General features: G+C 44.6%; 1 protein-coding gene across 1 annotated transcript; it reads left to right on the forward strand.

The window, feature by feature from the left end:
- The first annotated feature begins 2715 nt into the window (after nucleotides 1–2715).
- LOC123170360 (solute carrier family 35 member F1-like) lies at nucleotides 2716–5970 on the forward strand. The gene is made up of 11 exons (XM_044588211.1): nucleotides 2716–2885; nucleotides 3076–3170; nucleotides 3279–3336; nucleotides 3455–3649; nucleotides 4136–4215; nucleotides 4295–4377; nucleotides 4577–4628; nucleotides 4741–4809; nucleotides 5111–5197; nucleotides 5428–5492; nucleotides 5584–5970. Exons 1-11 carry the CDS (start codon nucleotides 2771–2773, stop codon nucleotides 5726–5728), a joined length of 1044 nt encoding a protein of 347 aa, XP_044444146.1. The 5' UTR covers nucleotides 2716–2770; the 3' UTR covers nucleotides 5729–5970.
- The last annotated feature ends 17670 nt before the right edge of the window (nucleotides 5971–23640 follow it).

Consider the following 23640-nt stretch of genomic DNA (forward strand, 5'->3'; position numbering starts at 1 on the left):
AAAAAATGTTCATGAATTCAAAAATTGTTCATGGTTTCAGAAATGTTCACGAATTTGTAATTCAAAAAAATGTTTATGATTTCAAAAAATGTTCACTATTTCAAAAAAATATGCACAAATTTGAAAGATGTTCCTAAAAAAATATAACAGAAATGAAAAAGGAAAAGGGGAAAAAAGAAAAGAGAAAGAAGAGAGAAGAAAACGGAAGAAAAAACAAACGTAAAATGGTTTTGGGACCTAAATGGACTGGCCCAAAAACTGGATCCGGCAGGGGCAGTTTGGTGCTGCCCTGGATCAAACTTGCCTGGCCTGGCACTTGCCTAAAACTTGCATGCAGTATGTTTGGTTCGTGTCCTCATCTATTCCACATCTAGCCTGGCCTGGGGGATCTCACGGTGTCATTAGCCAGGCTCAAAGCGTGGAAACCGAATTAGCCTGGTCCAGGCATCTGAAACAGGATGCCTGGACAGCTGTCTGGTGAGCTAATCCCATGTTTCAAATAAAAAACAGGAGTGGCAGAGAATGCAGTGGGCTGATGTGATATACTTTAATACCCACCAGGCCTGGCCATGAACCAAACAACCGGTCTGTGTGGCTTGCCTGGCCAGGCAATAAAGCAAAGTTTCAGGCTCATTCCAGGCACACATTTTTCTCAGGCACGGTGTTGAGGACACCAACCAAACTGCCCCTGGAGTGGGTGTGCACTAGGTCGCTCGGTGGCGACTTATGCACCAAATAGGGATCGCCACCAAACACATTATTTTTTCAACAAAGAGAATATATTAATATCACGTAGATACTAGTTATATTCGGACTCTATATCAACAAGATGTCAAAAGACATCCAGGATACACACAGTCAAAAATGAAGAAAAAGCAGAAGAAAAAACCCAGTCATGGTCATCAATCACTAGCATTAGTAGCACTCTAACCACCACCAAAGACAACACCCGGATTACAAAAGTGGTTCTCCAAAAGCAACGCCTCCAAGAAGGAAACAATGCACAAGCGTTGTTGTTGCCCGAAGATCTTGAATTTTCACCCCGACAAAAGTCTAAGTTCACTCCAAAAACAATGCCTTCAACAAGGCCATTGCCGGGTACAACCAATAAAGGTTAGACCTTGAGTTTTCACCCTGGGACTCGGTACTCGAGGAGCACCACCAAAAATGCAGTCATCCAGTATTGCCGCCCCTGCTTGCCGAGGCCTCCGTTGCAAGTCATCAAACACCTGGTACACAATCATCATCGCGTCCAGTACACCCTTACACCAAAGCTTCAAGACATCCAATCGTAGCCGCCATGACTTTCTCCACCTTTATCAAAGCCTTGGGAATCTTGACTTAGACATGTCCCATAACACCGACAAAAAAACGAAGCTTCGCGCCATGCCCGCTTGAATCCATAGTGGATGATAATATGGGCACACAAGATCAGATCCTTTCCGATCCAGATATCTAGGAGCGCCATGCGCAATCCGTGTAGATCTCCGACAGAGAAGACCGGAACACATCGGCGGCCAGATCGAGGAGGCCGACATCAGGTAGAATGGCGACTTGGCACAAGGAGAGCTAGGTTCAAACCACCATTATTTTGTCCAAGCTAGAAGCCCCACGCCACCAGCCGGCTCCCACCTGGACTGGTCGTCCCGATCCTCCACCGACAGCCTGTAGGCCAGGCCGGCAGAGAAGAAGACAACATGCGCCGCCCGAAGCCCATGTCAATGACCGCCACGCCCTCGAGCACGCCGGATGCGAGGTCGCCACCACGTTGCGGATGCAGGGCCGCGCGACCACGCCGCCACGCCCCTCACCTAGCGCTGCGTCCCACCGGCAAACGCGGCTCGAGCCGCCATCCGCCATGGGAGGACCACCACCAGCTCTGGGGCCATTGCCTTGGCTCCCAATCTCCGCCGCCATCACCGCGTCGTCTGGGGCGACGCGCCAACACGAACGGAGAGCTCCCCGCGGGGGAGAAACCGCCACGCAAGTAGGCAACCTTGCCACCGTCGTCGGCCAAGGGGCCCGCCGGCTTCCTCCGGCGATGGCAGAGGAGACAAGGGAGAAAAAGCTGGGGGCGGCGACGGCTAGGGTTTCCGCCCGAGTCGCCCCCACGAGAGCGACGCGGGGGCTCACAATCAATCAATCCCCATTATTATGCACGCTATAGGAGCTCTCTTTGCATATACTTCTGATCCAGAGATGCACACGAATGAACAGTAAAATTTTAAAAACAGTAAATAAAATTAAAGCGAATCTGATCTTTTTGGCAGCAAATATTGGTAAATTGTCCACCAGCGCTCCAACGTGATGGAATGACATTCCTGAAGGTCTGTGAAAAAAACGACGCTACAAAATAACCACGGATGTCATTCCATCACGATTTTTTGCACGCATGTGAAAGATTCATCAATGTTTATCACAAAGATAAGTCATAATGTTTTGAATTTATTTACTATTGTTTTTGGATTTTACAGTTCACGCGGGTGCATGTGAACTCGAGATCAGAAATGCTGTGTCCTCAGTCCTCACCCGCTAAAAAGGGGAAACACCGTGTCCTGATTTGGTAATCTTGGGGATACCCTCAATGAGATGGTCACGCGTTGCTCTCGGCTTTCTTTTTCTTGAAAGGGACTCTCCGTCTCTCTCTCAGCTAACCTTAGTTTACGGCACGAGGCTCAGCTGCCAGTCTACCTTCCACTCTTCTGCTCCGGCTTTTCCCCTCAGTAAGCATATATATAAACTCTCCTGTGCATCCCCATCTGAGGTCAGCATGGAGATCAAGAAGAAGGACGCGAGAGGCCTGGTGCTGGTGCTCTTCCTCGGCCAGCTCTTGGCCTTCTCCGTGGCCGCCGCCAGCTTTGCCTCCTCCTTCCTTGCCAATCTTGGTACCCACCCTGCCTAACCCATAGATTCAGAATTACCATTTCATACAGCTAGCTCTTACTAATCTTCCTTCTCAGTTACTAAGAATTACCCATCTTCTGCATGCATTGGCCTAGTTAGTCCAAGAGGGATCATCATTTGATAACCCAGGAGATAAGATATGGTTTGTTTCACTTCTATGTATTTATGCAGGAGTTGATGCACCACTCACACAATCATTCTTCGCATACCTCCTCTTGACCTTAGTTTATGTACCAATCCTCTTGCATCGACGACAGAAGCCGCGGGTGAGCAGAGCACACAGCGGCATGAAAACCGGTCATGGAGCTTACCATTATTTCGTGCTTTCAGTCTTTCACACACCTCACACTCTTGAGGGCACTCTTGTCTTGCAGATACCTTGGTATTGGTACTTAGCGCTGGCCTTCGTCGATACGCAGGGGGGCTATCTGGGTGAGTAGAAAAAGTACACACTTCAGTGAGATGCAAAGAAATGTTATAATCCTAGGGCTATCTTTGCTCCTGACGATGAGCATATGAACATGTTATAATCCTAAAGCTTGTATTTCAGTTGTCAAGGCATACCAGTACTCATCGATCACCAGTGTAACATTGTTGGATTGTTGGACTGTTGTCTGGGTCATCCTACTCACATGGTACGCACTAGGCACGAGATATTCTTTCTGGCAATTTCTAGGGGCAGGGACCTGCGTGGCAGGCCTAGGTCTTGTGCTCCTTTCAGATGCAAAATCTCCAGATGAGCAAGGTAAGTATGCAACTACTCCCTCCGTTCCATAATTCTTGTTGTGGTTTTAGTTCAAATTTTAACTAAAACCACAACAAGAATTATGGAACGGAAGGAGTACTTGAGAGTTACAATACCAATGCAGAATGCCATTTTCAAAAAAAAAAATTCTCAGCAACAAGTTCTTGACAGAGTTGACAGTATGCCTCTCCCCTATTACTTTTCTTTTAGATCAAAATATGTAGTCCCTCCGATCCATATTAATTTTCGTTGATTAATTAAACTTTGAACTAAATCAGCGACAATTAATATGGATCGGAGGGAGTAGTATGATAGCCAATGAGATCAAATTTATAGATGAATAAGATGTAAAATTGGCAACAGAGCAGGTACAGATGTGCTCAAATCAAAACTTAATTCATGAACCCAACATGCTGAAATGGTTTCATCAATTTCTACAGCAGAAAAAAGTGTTATCAGCTTACAGAAAAACTTCATTTTCTGCAGATCCAGGTCAAATGCCACTTCTAGGGGATGCCCTTGTTATTGCCGGGACAGTTTGCTTTGCATTTAGCAATGTTGGAGAGGTTAGTGATGAATTCTGCTACTAATGAGCAATGTTTTCTCAAAATTCTAGTAAGTAGAGCAATTTCTTTGAGTATGCAGGAATACTGTGTCAAGAAGAACGACCGAGTGGAACTTGTTGCGATGCTTGGACTATTTCAGTTGCTTGTCAGCATAATTCAGATGTATCCTTTCTGCAGTTCACTATTAATTACAAATCAGTAGAGAAAACTGAGATGATCCGTTTATGTTGCCATTCATAGCTTTGCTCTTGTTCTTGCATGGTTATGCTATCACTATATTTTTATCTGGAACAAAAATGTCTTGATATACACTTTTCTGAAGCAAATACTCATGTTAGCCCTTGACCTGAAAAAACATCAGATTTATATTCGAAAGAAAGACCCTAGAAGCAATTGCCTGGTCTCCAACAATGGTAGCACACTATAGTTTTGGTTTAACTCTTTTTATCTGCAATACACTTTTTTTGAATTATCTGACAGAATACTGACTTCTGCTTTGAATATTTTTCCCTTTTTCATTTTCAGATTAGTTCATTCGCTGGATATGCCATTGCAATATTTACGTTCTCCTCCATTACTCCATTTGTCCTTAAGGTTAAGTTCCCTCGAACATGTTAGGCAGAAATTAAGCTACACAAGTATGAATCAAATAAAAATTGGTCCAAACAAGGAGTTATGAAGTATCTGAATAAACTACAAAAATAAGCTACTTGGTTAATATTACTCTCTCCGTTCCAAAATAAGTGTTGTGGTTTTAGTTCAAATTTAAACTAAAACCACGACACTTACTTTAACGGAGGGAGTACTTCATTAGGAACTATCAGCAAGAAGCCTGTTTCATTTCTTATTACAGTGCAATAGTAGTTTAGCCCATTGATTGCGATAGCTCTTGCAGATGAGTGGATCAACGTTGTTTAATCTCTCACTCTTAACATCTGACATGTGGGCAGTAGCCATTCGACTATTGTTCTATGAACATCAGGTGACCATTTCTGACCGATCCTTGCACTAAATCATAATATATATATTTTCTTCCGTTCGCTATTATAAGATGTTCCAACTTTTTCTGATTCAGATGTATATATATGCATTTTAGTGTGTTTGTTCACTCATTTCAGTCTGTATGCAGTCCATATTGAAATATCCAAAACGTCTTATATCTGTGAATGGAGGGAGTAGCATATATATGCTGACATGATTTAGTTGCAACAGATCAACTGGCTGTACTACGTAGCATTCTCAGTTGTGGCCATTGGATTAATCGTCTACTCACAGAAGTAAGTTCTTTCGAGACATTCGAGACCCATGTGCAGACATGTCAGTCATTGCAGAAATCTGACACACCTAATAATCTTGTAATGTATGAAGTGAGAGTTCTCCGGTCGATGGAACAGCTAAGGGTACAGAAGCGGCAGCTCACTATCAACAACTTCCAAGTGAGGATTGCTCAACAAGTGGTTCTAATTTGGGCAGCCAAGAAAACAAGCAACTGGAAGCAGCTCACATCTGCTAGGGGGTCTCAACGTACAAAGCCAGCTCCATGATTTCGGGTATGGCCACGATCAGATACGGCAGAAGAGCATGTGCAGGGTACAAAATCATGTGCAATTCATGTAAATGCAGAGCTCTTATTGCTTCAAGAGAAAGATTATTTTTGTAGCATACAAGTCCAATAAAATAAATACGGCCATAGTTACCAAAATAGGTGCAGGACCTACAACTACACACCATAATGAAACCTATATTGTACCCTCACTGTACCGAAAAAGTCTTTCGCCCCGCTTTATATATAAAGCACCGACCATCAAGCATTCAGTACAAACACACGCCACCGCAACACACACCCTAGGCTGGATACATAGGCGCTGAGCGCAGCAACACCACTCCTAGCACTACCACCACGAAGAGATGAAGCTACATATGACGAACCATGTGCTCCAAGGCTGCGCCTTCAGCAAGGGTACAGCACCGGAGCGCCGCCACCGCCCGATCCAAGGATCAGAGTTTCTCCTGGAGCCGCATGACGGGCAATGAGAGCCGCGATGACGCCTTCAAGAAGGGAACGATCTTCGCTGCCGCCGGTCCGTCCGAAGATAGAACAGGTTTTCACCTCGTCCAACACTCACAGCCACCAAACGCCACATCCCGGCAACCACGCCGCCCACACGGCTATGGTGACCGGGCAGCGCCATGGCGCGGGCTCTGCCCAAAAGCACCGTGCTACCACCACCAAGGCTGCCGCCCCGGCATCCAAGACCTTGACACCACCTCATACGAGACCCGCCTCCACCCCAACGAAAGAGATGAGCGGAAAGGTCCCACCTTTCGCACCCCGGGGCGACCCCCAGCGTCGAGACCCGAAAGGCCGGCCAGAACTGGCATCCACCGACCTGTCCTGCTGCCCCGAGCGCGAGACGAGCTCGGTCCTGCAACACCGAGAGGGTGATGAGGTCAGTCCTGCTTCACCGTGCGTGAGACGAGCTCGATCCCGCTGCACCGTGCGCGAGATGAGATCGGTCATGCAGCACCGGGCGCGAGACGAGCGGTGGACCGCTGCTGGGTGAGGACCAGCCCTTTGATGGGAGTAGCGCCCGGACGACGAGGCGATGGGGCGAAGGTCGAGACGGTCCGAACGCAGACGAGCCGACGCCGGAGAAGCCGGCCGCTGCCGCGGGCAGATCCGCTTTCACCGCCACTGCGCCGCCACCCCAACCAGCCGAGATGCCCCCGGTCGAGGCAGCCGCCCGCAGCCCTAGCCGAACGCGGCCCGCGCCGCCGTGAGGTCAGATCTGGCCGGGCCGCTTGCCGCCGTCCCCGACCCCTGGCTCGCACCACCACCGCCCTCCTTGACCCGCGCCGTCCACGGCCCGCCCCGCAGGAGGTCAGATTTGGCCGAGCTGCGCCTCGCCAGCCGCCGTCCCCGACTCCAGCAGGCACATCCACCACGCCACCTGAAGGAAATATGCCCTAGAGGCAATAATAAAGTTATTATTTATTACCTCATATCGTGATAAATGTTTATTACCCATGCTAGAATTGTATTAACCGGAAACATAATACATGTGTGAATACATAGACAAACAGAGTGTCACTAGCTAGTATGCCTCTACTTGACTAGCTCGTTGATCAAAGATGGTTAAGTTTCCTAACCATAGACATGAGTTGTCATTTGATAAACGGGATCACATCGTTAGGAGAATGATGTGATTGACTTGACCCATTCCGTTAGCTTAGCACTTGATCGTTTTAGTTTACTGTAATTGCTTTCTTCATGACTTATACATGTTCCTATGACTATGAGATTATGCAACTCCCGATTACCGAAGGAACACTTTGTGTGCTACCAAACGTCACAACATAACTGGGTGATTATAAAGGTGCTCTACAGGTGTCTCCGATGGTACTTGTTGGGTTGGCATAGATCGAGATTAGGATTTGTCACTCCGATTGTCGGAGAAGTATCTCTGGGCCCTCTCGGTAATGCACGTCACTATAAGCCTTGCAAGCAATGTGACTAATGAGTTAGTTGCGGGATGATGCATTACGGAATGAGTAAAGAGACTTGCCGGTAACGAGATTGAGCTAGGTATTGAGATACCGACGATCGAATCTCGGGCAAGTAACATACCGATGACAAAGGGAACAACGTATGTTGTTATGCGGTTTGACCGATAGAGTTCTTCGTAGAATATGTAGGAACCAATATGAGCATCCAGGTTCCGCTATTGGTTATTGACCGGAGACGTTTCTCGGTCATGTCTACATAGTTCTCGAACCCGTAGGGTCCGCACGCTTAAAGTTCTGTGACGATCGGTATTATGAGTTTTTGTGTTTTGATGTACCGAAGGTAGTTCAGAGTCCCGGATATGATCACGGACATGACGAGGAGTCTTGAAATGGTCGAGACGTAAAGATTGATATATTGGACGACTATGTCCGGACACCGGAAGTGTTTCGGGAGGTTTCGGACATATACCGGAGTACCGGGGGGTTACCGGAACCCCCCCCCCCCGGGGGGGGGAGTATATTGGGCCTAATGGGCCTTAGTGGAGAAGAGGAGGGGCGGCCAGGGCAGGTCGCGCGCTCCCTCCCCCTCTAGTCCGAATTGGACAAGGAGGGGGCGGCGCCCCCCTTTCCTTCCTCCTCTCTCCTTCCCTTCCCCCTTCTCCTACTCCTACTAGGAAAGGAGGAGTCCTACTCCCGGTGGCAGCAGGACTCCCCCCTTGGCGCGCCCTCCTCCTGGCCAGCAGCCTCCCCCATAACTCCTTTATATACGGGGGCAGGGGGCACCCCATAGACACAACAATTGATCTGTTGATCTCTTAGCCGTGTGCGGTGCCCCCCTCCACCATAATCCACCTCGGTCATATCGTAGCGGTGCTTAGGTGAAGCCCTGCGTCGGTAGCATCATCATCACCGTCACCACGCCGTCGTGCTGACCAAGCTCTTCCCGGAAGCTCTACTGGATCGTGAGTTCACGGGACGTCACCAAGCTGAACATGTGCTGAACGCGGAGGTGTCGTACGTTCGGTACTGAGGATTGGTCGATCGTGAAGACGTACGACTACATCAACCGCGTTGTTATAACGCTTCCGCTTACGGTCTACGAGGGTACGTAGATGACACTCTCCCCTCTCGTTGCTATGCATCACCATGATCTTGCGTGTGCGTAGGATTTTTTTTGAAATTACTACGTTCCTCAACAGTGGCATCCGAGCCAGGTTTATGCGTAGATGTTATATGCACGAGTAGAACACAAGTGAGTTGTGGGCGATACAAGTCATACTGCTTACCAGCATGTCATACTTTGGTTCGGCGGTATTGTTGGATGAAGCGGCCCGGACCGACATTACGCATACGCTTACGCGAGACTGGTTCTACCGACGTGCTTTGCACACAGGTGGCTGGCGGGTGTCAGTTTCTCCAACTTTAGTTGAACCGAGTGTGACTACGCCCGGTCCTTGAGAAGGTTAAAACATCACTAACTTGACGAACTATCATTGTGGTTTTGATGCATAGGTAAGAACAGTTCTTGCTCAGCCCGTAGCAGCCACGTAAAACTTGCAACAACAAAGTAGAGGACGTCTAACTTGTTTTTGCAGGGCATGTTGTGATGTGATATGGTCAAGACATGATGCTATATTTTATTGTATGAGATGATCATGTTTTGTAACGGAGTTATCGGCAACTGGCAGGAGCCATATGGTTGTCGCTTTATTGTATGCAATGCAATCACCCTGTAATTGCTTTACTTTATCACTAAGCGGTAGCGATAGTCGTAGACGCAATAGTTGGCGAGACGACAAAGATGCTACGATGGAGATCAAGGTGTCGCGCCGGTGATGATGGTGATCATGACGGTTCTTTGGAGATGGAGATCAAAGGCACAAGATGATGATGGCCATATCATATCACTTATATTGATTGCATGTGATGTTTATCCTTTATGCATCTTATTCTGCTTTGTTTGACGGTAGCATTATAAGATGATCTCTCACTAAATTTCAAGGAAAAAGTGGTCTCCCTGAGTATGCACCGTTGCCAAAGTTCGTCGTGCAGAGACATCACGTGATGATCGGGTGTGATAAGCTCAACGTTCATCTACAACGGGTGTAAGACAGTTTTGCACACGCAGAATACTCGGGTTAAACTTGACGAGCCTATCATATGCAGATATGGCCTCGGAACACTGAGACCGAAAGGTCGAGCATGAATCATATAGTAGATATGATCAAGATAGTGATGTTCACCATTGAAAACTACTCCATCTCACATGATGATCGTTTATGGTTTAGTTGATATGGATCACGTGATCACTTAGATGATTAGAGGGATGTCTATCTAAGTGGGAGTTCTTAAGTAATATGATCAATTGAATTTAAATTTATCATGAACTTAGTACCTAATAGTATTTTGCTTGTCTATGTTGTTGTAGATAGATGGCCCGTGCTGTTGTTCCGTTGAATTTTAATGCGTTCCTTGAGAAAGCAAAGTTGAAAGATGATGGTAGCAATTACACGGACTGGGTCCGTAACTTGAGGATTATCCTCATTGCTGCACAGAAGAATTACGTCCTGGAAGCACCGCTGGGTGCCAGGCCTGCTGCAGATGCAACTGACGGCGTTAAGAACGTCTGGCAGAGCAAAGCTGATGACTACTCGATAGTTCAGTGTGCCATGCTTTACGGCTTAGAACCGGGACTTCAACAACGTTTTGAACGTCATGGAGCATATGAGATGTTCCAGGAGTTGAAGTTAATTTTTCAAGCAAATGCCCGGATTGAGAGATATGAAGTCTCCAATAAGTTCTACAGCTACAAGATGGAGGAGAATAGTTGTGTCAGTGAACATATACTCAAAATGTCTGGGTATAACAATCACTTGATTCAATTGGGAGTTAATCTTCCGGATGATAGTGTCATTGACAGAATTCTTCAATCACTACCACCAAGTTACAAGAGCTTCGTGATGAACTATAATATGCAAGGGATGGATAAGACAATTTCCGAGCTCTTCGCAATGCTAAAGGCTGCGGAGGTAGAAATCAAGAAGGAGCATCAAGTGTTGATGGTCAACAAGACCACCAGTTTCAAGAAAAAGGGTAAAGGGAAGAAGAAGGGGAACTTCAAGAAGAACGGCAAACAAGTTGCTGCTCAAGAGAAGAAACCCAAGTCTGGATCTAAGCCTGAGACTGAGTGCTTCTACTGCAAACAGACTGGTCACTGGAAGCGGAACTGCCCCAAGTATTTGGCGGATAAGAAGGATGGCAAGGTGAACAAAGGTATATGTGATATACATGTTATTGATGTGTACCTTACTAGAGCTCACAGTAGCACCTGGGTATTTGATACTGGTTCTGTTGCTAATATTTGCAACTCGAAAGAGGGACTACAGATTAAATGAAGACTGCCTAAGGACGAGGTGACGATGCGCGTGGGAAATGGTTCCAAAGTCAATGTGATCGCCGTCGGCACGCTACCTCTACATCTACCTTCGGGATTAGTTTTAGACCTGAATAATTGTTATTTGGTGCTAGCGTTAAGCATGAACATTATATCTGGATCTTGTTTGATGCGAGACGGTTATTCATTGAAATCTGAGAATAATGGTTGTTCTATTTATATGAGTAATATCTTTTATGGTCATGCACCCTTGAAGAGTGGTCTATTTGTGTTGAATCTCAGTAGTAGTGATACACATATTCATAATGTTAAAGCCAAAAGATTCAGAGTTGATAATGATAGTGCAACTTATTTGTGGCACTGTCGTTTGGGTCATATTGGTGTAAAGTGCATGAAGAAACTACATACTGATGGACTTTTGGAATCACTTGATTATGAATCACTTGGTACTTGCAAACCATGCCTTATGGGCAAGATGACTAAAACGCCGTTCTCCGGAACAATCGAGCGAGCAACAGATTTGTTGGAAATCATACATACTGATGTATGTGGTCCAATGAATATTGAGGCTCGCGGCGGGTAACGTTATTTTCTCACCTTCACTGACCATTCGAGCAAATATGGGTATATCTACTTAATGAAATATAAGTCCGAAACATTTGAAAAGTTCAAAGAATTTCAGAGTGAAGTGGAAAATCATCGTAACAAGAAAATAAAGTTTCTACGATCTGATCGTGGAGGAGAATATTTGAGTTACGAGTTTGGTCTACATTTGAAACAATGCGGAATAGTTTCGCAACTCACGCCACCCGGAACACCACAACGTAATGGTATGTCCGAACGTCGTAATCGTACTTTACTAGATATGGTGCGATCTATGATGTCTCTTACTGATTTACCGCTATCGTTTTGGTTTATGCTTTAGAGACGGCTGCATTCACGTTAAATAGGGCACCATCGAAATCCGTTGAGACGGCACCTTATGAACTATGGTTTGTCAAGAAACCAAAGTTGTCGTTTCTTAAAGTTTGGGGCTGCGATGCTTATGTGAAATAGCTTCAACCTGATAAGCTCGAACCCAAAATGGAGAAATGTGTCTTCATAGGATACCCAAAGGAAACTGTTGGGTACACCTTCTATCACAGATCCGAAGGCAAGACATTTGTTGCTAAAAATGGATCCTTTCTAGAGAAGGAGTTTCTCTCGAAAGAAGTGAGTGGGAGGAAAGTAGAACTTGATGAGGTAACTGTACCTGCTCCCTTATTGGAAAGTAGTTCATCACAGAAACCGGTTCTTGTGACACCTACACCAATTAGTGAGGAAGCTAATGATGTTGATCATGAAACTTCAGATCAAGTTACTAACGAACCTCGTAGGTCAACCAGAGTAAGATCCACACCAGAGTGGTACGGTAATCCTATTCTGGAGGTCATGTTACTTGACCAAGGCGAACCTACAAACTATGAACAAGCGATGGTGAGCCCAGATTCCGCAAAATGGCTTGAGGCCATGAAATCTGAGATGGGATCCATGTATGAGAACAAAGTGTGGACTTTGGTTGACTTGCCCGATGATCGGCAAGCCATAGAGAATAAATGGATCTTAAAGAAAAAGACTCGCGCTGACGGTAATGTTACTGTCTACAAAGCTCGACTTGTTGCGAAAGGTTTTCGACAAGTTCAAGGAGTTAACTACGATGAGACTTTCTCACCCATAGCGATGCTTAAGTCTGTCCGAATCATGTTAGCAATTGCCGCATTTTATGATTATGAAATTTGGTAAATAGATGTCAAAACTGCATTCCTGAATGGATTTCTGGAAGAAGAGTTGTATATGATGCAACCAGAAGGTTTTGTCGATCCAAAGGGAGCTAACAAAGTGTGCAAACTCCAGCGAACCATTTATGGATTGGTGCAAGCCTCTCGGAGTTGGAATAAACGTTTTCATAATGTGATCAAAGCATATGGTTTTATACAGACTTTTGGAGAAGCCTGTATTTACAAGAAAGTGAGTGGGAGCACTGTAGCATTTCTAATATTATATGTGGATGACATATTGCTGATTGGAAATGATATAGAATTTTTGGATAGCATAAAAGGATACTTGAATAAGAGTTTTTCAATGAAAGACCTTGGTGAAGCTGCTTATATATTGGGCATCAAGATCTATAGAGATAGATCAAGACGCTTAATTGGACTTTCACAAAGCACATACCTTGACAAAGTTTTGAAAAAGTTCAAAATGGATCAAGCAAAGAAATGGTTCTTGCCTGTGTTACAAGGTGTGAAGTTGAGTCAGACTCAACGCCCGACCACTGCAGAAGATAGAGAGAAAATGAAAAGTGTTCCCTATGCTTCAGCCATAGGCTCTATCATGTAGGCAATGCCGTGTACCAGACCTGATGTGTGCCTTGCTATTAGTTTGGCTGGGAGGTACCAAAGTAATCCAGGAGTGGATCACTGGACAGCGGTCAAGAACATCCTGAAGTACCTAAAGAGAACTAAGGATATGTTTCTCGTTTATGGAGGTGACAAAGAGCTCGTTGTAAATGGTTACGTTGATGCAAGCTTTGACATTGATCCGGACGATTCTAAATCGCAAACCGGATACGTGTTTATATTGAACGGTGGAGCTGTCAGTTGGTGCAGTTCTAAACAAAGCGTCGTGGCGGGATCTACGTGTGAAGCAGAGTACATAGCTGCTTCGGAAGCAGCAAATGAGGGTGTCTGGATGAAGGAGTTCATATCTGATCTAGGCGTCATACCTAGTGCATCGGGTCCAATGAAAATCTTTTGTGACAATACTGGTGCAATTGCCTTGGCAAAGGAATCTAGATTTCACAAGAGAACCAAGCTCATCAAGAGATGCTTCAATTCCATACGGGATCAAGTCCAAGTGGGAGACATGGAGATTTGCAAAATACATACAGATCTGAATGTTGCAGACCCGTTGACTAAGCCTCTTCCACGAGCAAAACATGATCAACACCAAGGCTCCATGGGTGTTAGAATCATTACTGTGTAATCTAGATTATTGACTCTAGTGCAAGTGGGAGACTGAAAGAAATATGCCCTAGAGTAAATAATAAAGTTATTATTTATTTCCTCATATCATGGTAAATGTTTATTATTCATGCTAGAATTGTATTAACCGGAAACATAATACATGTGTGAATACATAGACAAACAGAGTGTCACTAGTATGCCTCTACTTGACTAGCTCGTTGATCAAAGATGGTTAAGTTTCCTAACCATAGACATGAGTTTTCATTTGATAAACGGGATCACCTCATTAGGAGAATGATGTGATTGACTTGACCCATTCCGTTAGCTTAGCACTTGATCATTTTAGTTTACTGCTATTTCTTTCTTCATGACTTATACATGTTCCTATGACTATGAGATTATGCAACTCCCGATTACCGAAGGAACACTTTGTGTTCTACCAAACGTCACAACGTAACTGGGTGATTATAAAGGTGCTCTACAGGTGTCTCCGATGGTACTTGTTGGGTTGGCATAGATCGAGATTAGGATTTGTCACTCCGATTGTCGGAGAGGTATCTCTGGGCCCTCTCGGTAATCCACAGCACCATAAGCCTTGCAAGCAATGTGACTAATGAGTTAGTTGTGGGATGATGCATTACGGAACGAGTAAAGAGACTTGCCGGTAATGAGATTGAGCTAGGTATTTGAAGGAAATATGCCCTAGAGGCAATAATAAAGTTATTATTTATTTCCTTATATCATGATAAATGTTTATTATTCATGCTAGAATTGTATTAACCGGAAACATAATACTTGTGTGAATACATAGACAAACAGAGTCACTAGTATGCCTCTACTTGACTAGCTCGTTGATCAAAGATGGTTATGTTTCCTAGCCATTGACATGAGTTGTCGTTTGATTAACGGGATCACATCATTAGGAGAATGATGTGATTGACTTGACCCATTCCGTTAGCTTAGCACTCGATCGTTTAGTATGTTGCTACTGCTTTCTTCATGACTTATACATGTTCCTATGACTATGAGATTATGCAACTCCCGTTTACTGGAGGAACACTTTGTGTGCTACCAAACGTCACAACGTAACTGGGTGATTGTAAAGGTGCTCTACAGGTGTCTCCGAAGGTACTTGTTGGGTTGGCATATTTCGAGATTAGGATTTGTCACTCTGATTGTCGGAGAGGTATCTCTGGGCCCTCTCGGTAATGCACATTACTATAAGCCTTGCAAGCATTGTAACTAATGAGTTAGTTGCGGGATGATGTATTACGGAACGAGTAAAGAGACTTGCCGGTAACGAGGTTGAACTAGGTATTGAGATACCGACGATCGAATCTCGGGCAAGTGACATACCGATGACAAAGGGAACAACGTATGTTGTTATGCGGTCTGACCGATAAAGATCTTCGTAGAATATGTGGGAGCCAATATGAGCATCCAGGTTCCGCTATTGGTTATTGACCGGAGACGTGTCTCGGTCATGTCTACATAGTTCTCGAACCCGTAGGGTCCGCATGCTTAAAGTTCGATGACGGTTATACTATGAGTTTATGTGTTTTGATGTACCGAAGGTAGTTCGGAGTCCCGGATGAGATCGGGGACATGACGAGGAGTCTCGAAATGGTCGAGACGTAAAGATCGATATATTGGACGATTATATTCGGACATCGGAAAGGTTCCGAGTGATTCGGGTATTTTTCGGAGTACCGGAGAGTTACGGGAATTCGCCGCGGAGTATATGGGCCTTATTGGGCTTTAGGGGAAAGAGAGAGGAGAGGCTGTGCGCCCCCCCCCCAAGGCCTAGTCCGAATTGGACTAGGGGGAGGGGCTGCGCCCCCTCCTTCCTTCTCTTCTCTCTCCCCTTTTCTTGACTCCTACTCCTACTACTTGGAAGGGGGGAATCCTACTCCCGGTGGGAGTAGGACTCCTCCTAGGGCGCGCCATAGAGAGGGCCGGCCCTCCCCCTCCTCCACTCCTTGATACACGGGGAGGGGGCACCCCTTGGAGACACAACAATTGATCGTTTGATCTTTTAGCCGTGTGCGGTGCCCCCCTCCACCATAGTGCACCTCGATAATACTGTAGCGGTGCTTAGGCGAAGCCCTGCGTCGGTAGAACATCATCATCGTCACCACGCCGTCGTGCTGGCGAAACTCTCCCTCAACACTCGGCTGGATCGGAGTTTGAGGGACGTCATCGGGCTGAACGTGTGCTGAACTCGGAGGTGTCGTGCGTTCGGTACTTGATCGGTCGGATCGCGAAGACGTACGACTACATCAACCGCGTTGTGCTAACGCTTCCGCTTTCGGTCTATGAGGGTACGTGGACAACACTCTCCCCTCTCATTGCTATGCATCACCATGATCTTGCGTGTGCGTAGGAAATTTTTTGAAATTACTACGTTCCCCAACAGTGGCATCCGAGCCAGATTTTATGTGTAGATGTTATATGCACAAGTAGAACACAAGTGAGTTGTGGGCGATATAAGTCATACTGCTTACCAGCATGTCATACTTTGGTTCGGCGGTATTGTTGGATGAAGCGGCCCGGACCGACATTACGCGTACGCTTACGCAAGACTGGTTCTACCGACGTGCTTTGCACACAGGTGGCTGGCGGGTGTCAGTTTCTCCAACTTTAGTTGAACCGAGTGTGGCTATGCCCGGTCCTTGCGAAGGTTAAAACAGCACCAACTTGACAAACTATCGTTGTGGTTTTGATGCGTAGGTAAGAACGGTTCTTGCTCAGCCCATAGCAGCCACATAAAACTTGCAACAACAAAGTAGAGGACGTCTAACTTGTTTTTGCAGGGCATGTTGTGATGTGATATGGTCAAGGCATGATGCTAAATTTTATTGTATGAGATGATCATGTTTTATAACCGAGTTATCGGCAATTGGCAGGTGCCATATGGTTGTCGCTTTATTGTATGCAATGCAAACGCCCTGTAATGCTTTACTTTATTACTAAGCGGTAGCGATAGTCGTAGAAGCATAAGTTGGCGAGACGACAACGATGCTACGATGGAGATCAAGGTGTCGCGCCGGTGACGATGGTGATCATGACGGTGCTTCGGAGATGGAGATCACAAGCACAAGATGATGATGGCCATATCATATCACTTATATTGATTGCATGTGATGTTTATCTTTTATGCATCTTATCTTGCTTTGATTGACGGTAGCATTATAAGATGATCTCTCACTAAATTATCAAGGTATAAGTGTTCTCCCTGAGTATGCACCGTTGCGAAAGTTCTTCGTGCTGAGACACCACGTGATGATCGGGTGTGATAGGCTCTACGTTCAAATACAACGGGTGCAAAACAGTTGCACACGCGGAATACTCAGGTTAAACTTGACGAGCCTAGCATATAACAGATATGGCCTCGGAACACTGAGACTGAAAGGTCGAGCGTGAATCATATAGTAGATATGATCAACATAGTGATGTTCGCCATTGAAACTACTCCATCTCACGTGATGATCGGACATGGTTTAGTTGATTTGGATCACGTGATCACTTAGATGATTAGAGGGATGTCTATCTAAGTGGGAGTTCTTAAGTAATATGATTAATTGAACTTTAATTTATCATGAACTTAGTCCTGGTAGTATTTGCATATCTATGTTATAGATCAATTGCTCGCGTTTAGCTCCCCTATTTTATTTTTGATATGTTCCTAGAGAAAACTAAGTTGAAAGATGTTAGTAGCAATGATACGGATTGGATCCGTGATCTGAGGATTTTCCTCATTGCTGCACAGAAGAATTATGTCCTTGATGCACCGCTAGGTGACAGACCTATTGCAGGAGCAGATGTAGACGTTATGAACGTTTGGTTAGCTCAATATGATGACTACTTGATAGTTTAGTGCACCATGCTTAAACGGCTTAGAATCGGGACTTCAAAGACGTTTTGAACGTCATGGACCATATGAGATGTTCCAGGAGTTGAAGTTAATATTTTTAAGCAAATGCCCGAGTTGAGAGATATGAAGTCTCCAAAAAGTTCTATAGCTAAAAGATGGAGGAGAATAGCTCAAGCAGTGAGCATGTGCTCAGATTGTCTGGGTACTACAATCGCTTGAATCAAGTGGGAGTTAATCTTCCAGATAAAATAGTGATTGACAGAATTCTCTAGTCACCATCACCAAGTTAGTAGAACTTCGTGATGAACTATAGTATGTAAGGGATGACGAAAATGATTCCCGAGCTTTTCATGATGATGAAATCGATGAAGGTAGAAATCAAGAATGAGCATCAAGTGTTGATGATTAACAAGACCACTAGTTTCAAGAAAAGGGGCAAAGGGAAGAAGGGGAACTTCAAGAAGAACGGCAAGCAAGTTGCTGCTCAAGTGAAGAAGCCCAAGTCTGGACCTAAGCCTGAGACTAAGTGTGTCTACTGCAAAGGTACTGATCACTGGAAGCGGAACTACCCCAAGTGATTGGCGGATAAGAAGGATGGCAAAGTGAACATAAGTATATTTGATATACATGTTATTGATGTGTACTTTACTAGTGTTTATAGCAACCCCTCAGTATTTGATACTAGTTCAGTTGCTAAGATTAGTAACTCGAAACGGGAGTTGCAGAATGAACAGAGACTAGTTAAGAGTGAAGTGACGATGTGTGTTGGAAGTGGTTCCAAGATTGATATGATCATCATCGCACACTCCCTATACTTTCGGGATTAGTGTTGAACCTAAATAAGTGTTATTTGGTGTTTGCATTGAGCATGAATATGATTTGATTATGTTTATTGCAATACGGTTATTCATTTAAGATAGAGAATAATTGTTGTTCTGTTTACATGAATAAAACCTTATATGGTTACACACCCAATGAGAATGGTTCGTTGGATCTCGATCATAGTGATACACATATTCATAATATTGAAACCAAAAGATGCAAAGTTAATAATGATAGTGCAACTTATTTGTGGCACTGCCGTTTAGGTCATATTGGTGTAAAGCGCATGAAGAAACTCCATGCTGATGGGATTTTGGAATCACTTGATTATGAATCACTTGATGCTTGCGAACCATGCCTCTTGGGCAAGATGACTAAAACGCCGTTCTCTGGAACAATGGAGCAAGCAACAGATTTGTTGGAAATCATACATACTGATGTATGTGGTCCGATGAATATTGAGGCTCGTAGCGGGTATCGTTATCTTCTGACCTTCACAGATGATTTGAGCGGATATGGGTATATCTATTTAATGAAACAGAAGTCTGAAACATTTGAAAATTTCATATAATTTCGAAGTGAAGTGGAAAATCATCGTAACAAGAAAATAAAGTTTCTACGATCTGATCGTGGAGAAGAGTATTTGAGTTACGAGTTTGGTCTTCAGTTAAAACAATGTGAAATAGTTTCACTGCTCACGCCACCTGGAACACCACAATGTAATGGTGTGTCCGAACATTGTAACCGTACTTTATTAGATATGGTGCAATCTATGATGTCTCTTACCGATTTACCACTATCGCTTTGGGTTATGCATTAAAGACAGTTGCATCCACGTTAAAAAGGGCACCGTCTAAGTCCGTTGAGACGACACAATATGAACTGTGGTTTGGCAAGAAACCAAAGTTGTCGTTACTTAAAGTTTGGGGTTGTGATGCTTATATGAAAAAGTTTCATCCTGATAAGCTCAAACCCAAATCATAGAAATATGTCTTCATAGGATACCCAAAGGAGACTGTTGGGTACACCTTCTATCACAGATCCGAAGGCAAGACATTCGTTGCTAAGAATGGATCCTTTCTGGAGAAGGAGTTTCTCTCGAAAGAAATGAGTGGGAGGAAAGTAAAACTTGATGAGGTAATTGTACCTTCTCCCGAATTGGAGAATAGTTCATCACAGAAATCAGTTCCAGTGATGCGTACACCAATTAGTGAGGAAGTTAATGATGATGATCATAAAACTTCGGATCAAGTTACTACAGAACTTCGTAGATCAACCAGAGCACGATCTGCACCAGAGTGGTACGGTAATCATGTACTGGAAGTCATGTTACTAGACCATGATAAACCTACGAACTATGAGGAAGCGATGATGAGCCCAGATTCTGCGAAATGGCTTGAGGCCATGAAATCTGAGATGAGATCCATGTATGAGAACAAAGTATGGACTTTGATTGACTTGCCCAATGATCGGCGAGCCATTGAGATTAAATGGATCTTCAAGAGGAAGACGGATGCTGATAGTAGTGTTACTATCTACAAAGCTAGAATTGTCGCAAAAGGTTTTCGACAAGTTCAAGGTGTTGACTACGATGAGAGTTTCTCACTCGTATCTATGCTTAAGTTTGTCCGAATCATGTTAGCAATTGCCGCATTTTATGAAATCTGGCAAATGGATAAACAAAACTGCATTCCTTAACGGATTTATTAAAGAAGAGTTGTATATAATACAACTAGAAGGTTTTGTCAATCCTAAAGGTGCTAACAAAATATGCAAGCTCCAGCGATCCATCTATGGACTGGTGCAAGCATCTCGGAGTTGGAATATACGCTTTGATAAGTTGATCGAAGGATATAGTTTTATACAGACTTGCGGTGAAGCCTGTATTTACAAGAAAGTGAGTGGGAGCACTACAGCATTTCTGATAAGTATATGTGAATGACATATTGTTGATCGGAAATAATGTAGAATTATTCTGCAAAGCATAAAGGAGTGTTTGAAAGGAGTTTTTCAAAGAAAGACCTCATTGAAGCTGCTTACATATTGAGCATCAAGATCTATAGAGATAGATCAAGACGCTTGATAAGTTTTTTCAATGAGTACATACGTTGACAAGATTTTGAAGTAGTTCAAAATGGAACAGTCAAAGAAAGAGTTCTTGCCTGTGTTACAAGGTGTGAAATTGAGTAAGACTCAAAGCCCGACCACGGCAGAAGATAGAAAGAGAATGAAAGTCATTCCCTATGCCTTGGCCATAGATTCTATAAAGTATGCCATGCTGTGTACCAGATCTATTGTATACCCTACACTGATTTTGGCAAGGGAGTACAATAGTGATCTAGGAGTAGATCACTGGACAACGGTCAAAATTATCCTTAGTGGAATAAGGATATGTTTCTCGATTATGGAGGTGACAAAAAGGTTCGTCGTAAAGGGTTACGTCGATGCAAGTTTTGACACTAATCCAGATGACTCTAAGTCTCAATCTGGATACATATTGAAAGTGGGAGCAATTAGCTAGAGTAGCTCCGTGCAAGAGCATTGTTGACATAGAAATTTGCAAAATACATACGGATCTGAATGTGGCAGACCCGTTGACTAAAATTATCTCACAAGCAAAACATGATCACACCTTAGTACTCTTTGGGTGTTAATCACATAGCGATGTGAACTAGATTATTGACTCTAGTAAACCCTTTGGGTGTTGGTCACATGACGATGTGAACTATGGGTGTTAATCACATGGTGATGTGAACTATTGGTGTTAAATCACATGGTGATGTGAACTAGATTATTGACTCTAGTGCAAGTGGGAGACTGAAGAAAATATGCCCTAGAGGCAATAATAAAGTTATTATTTATTTCCTTATATCATGATAAATGTTTATTATTCATGCTAGAATTGTATTAACCGGAAACATAATACTTGTGTGAATACATAGACAAACAGAGTGTCACTAGTATGCCTCTACTTGACTAGCTCGTTGATCAAAGATGGTTATGTTTCCTAGCCATTGACATGAGTTGTCATTTGATTAACGGGATCACATCATTAGGAGAATGATGTGATTGACTTGACCCATTCCGTTAGCTTAGCACTCGATCGTTTAGTATGTTGCTACTGCTTTCTTCATGACTTATACATGTTCCTATGACTATGAGATTATGCAACTCCCGTTTACTGGAGGAACACTTTGTGTGCTACCAAACGTCACAACGTAACTGGGTGATTATAAAGGTGCTCTACAGGTGTCTCCGAAGGTACTTGTTGGGTTGGCGTATTTCGAGATTAGGATTTGTCACTCCGATTGTCGGAGAGGTATCTCTGGGCCCTCTCGGTAATGCACATCACTATAAGCCTTGCTAGCATTGTAACTAATGAGTTAGTTGCGGGATGATGTATTACGGAACGATTAAAGAGACTTGCCGGTAACAAGATTGAACTAGGTATTGAGATACCGACGATCGAATCTCGGGCAAGTGACATACCGATGACAAAGGGAACAACGTATGTTGTTATGCGGTCTGACCGATAAATATCTTCATAGAATATGTGGGAGCCAATATGAGCATTCAGGTTCCGCTATTGGTTATTGACCGGAGACGTATCTCGGTCATGTCTACATAGTTCTCGAACCCGTAGGGTCCGCACGCTTAAAGTTCGATGACGGTTATATTATGAGTTTATGTGTTTTGATGTACCGAAGGTAGTTCGGAGTCCCGGATGAGATCGGGGACATGACGAGGAGTCTCGAAATGGTCGAGACGTAAAGATCGATATATTGGACGACTATATTCGGACATCGGAAAGGTTCCGAGTGATTCGGGTATTTTTTGGAGTACCGGAGAGTTACGGGAATTCGCCGCAGAGTATATGGGCCTTATTGGGCTTTAGGGGAAAGAGAGAGGAGAGGCTGTGTCCCCCCCCCAAGGCCTAGTCCGAATTGGACTTGGGGGAGGGGCTGCGCCCCCTCCTTCCTTCTCTTCTCTCTCCCCTTTCCTTGACTCCTACTCCTACTACTTGGAAGGGGGGAATCCTACTCCCGGTGGGAGTAGGACTCCTCCTAGGGCGCGCCATAGAGAGGGCCGGCCCTCCCCCTCCTCCACTCCTTGATACACGGGGAGGGGGGCACCCCTTGGAGACACAACAATTGATCGTTTGATCTTTTAGCCGTGTGCGGTGCCCCCCTCCACCATAGTCCACCTCGATAATACTGTAGCGGTGCTTAGGCGAAGCCCTGCATCGGTAGAACATCATCATCGTCACCACGCCGTCATGCTGACGAAACTCTCCCTCAACACTCGGCTGGATCGGAGTTCGAGGGACATCATCGGGCTGAATGTGTGCTGAACTCGGAGGTGCCGTGCGTTCGGTACTTGATCGGTCGGATCGCGAAGACGTACGGCTACATCAACCGCGTTGTGCTAACGCTTCCGCTTTCGGTCTACGAGCGTACGTGGACAACAGTCTTCCCTCTCGTTGCTATGCATCACCATGATCTTGCGTGTGCGTAGGAATTTTTTTTAAATTACTACGTTCCCCAACAGTATTGAGATACCGACGATCGAATCTCGGGCAAGTAACATACCGATGACAAAGGGAACAACGTATGTTGTTATGCGGTTTGACCGATAAAGATCTTCGTAGATTATGTAGGAACCTATATGAGCATACAGGTTCCGCTATTGGTTATTGACCGGAGACGTGTCTCGGTCATGTCTACATAGTTCTCGAACCCGTAGGGTCCGCACGCTTAAAGTTCTGTGACGATCGGTATTATGAGTTTTTGTGTTTTGATGTATCGAAGGTAGTTCGGAGTCCC

The sequence above is a fragment of the Triticum aestivum genome, chromosome 1D, assembly GCF_018294505.1.
Source record: "Triticum aestivum cultivar Chinese Spring chromosome 1D, IWGSC CS RefSeq v2.1, whole genome shotgun sequence".
In the NCBI taxonomy this organism is placed as follows: Eukaryota; Viridiplantae; Streptophyta; class Magnoliopsida; order Poales; family Poaceae; genus Triticum; species Triticum aestivum.

Coding starts and splice junctions, on each gene's coding strand:
- LOC123170360 (XM_044588211.1), top strand. CDS start 2,771: ATGGAGATCAAGAAGAAGGACGCGAGAGGCCTGGTGCTGGTGCTCTTC. Junction 2,886..3,075: donor CTCCTTCCTTGCCAATCTTG/GTACCCACCCTG, acceptor GTATTTATGCAG/GAGTTGATGCACCACTCACA. Junction 4,378..4,576: donor CTTGTCAGCATAATTCAGAT/GTATCCTTTCTG, acceptor AAAAAACATCAG/ATTTATATTCGAAAGAAAGA.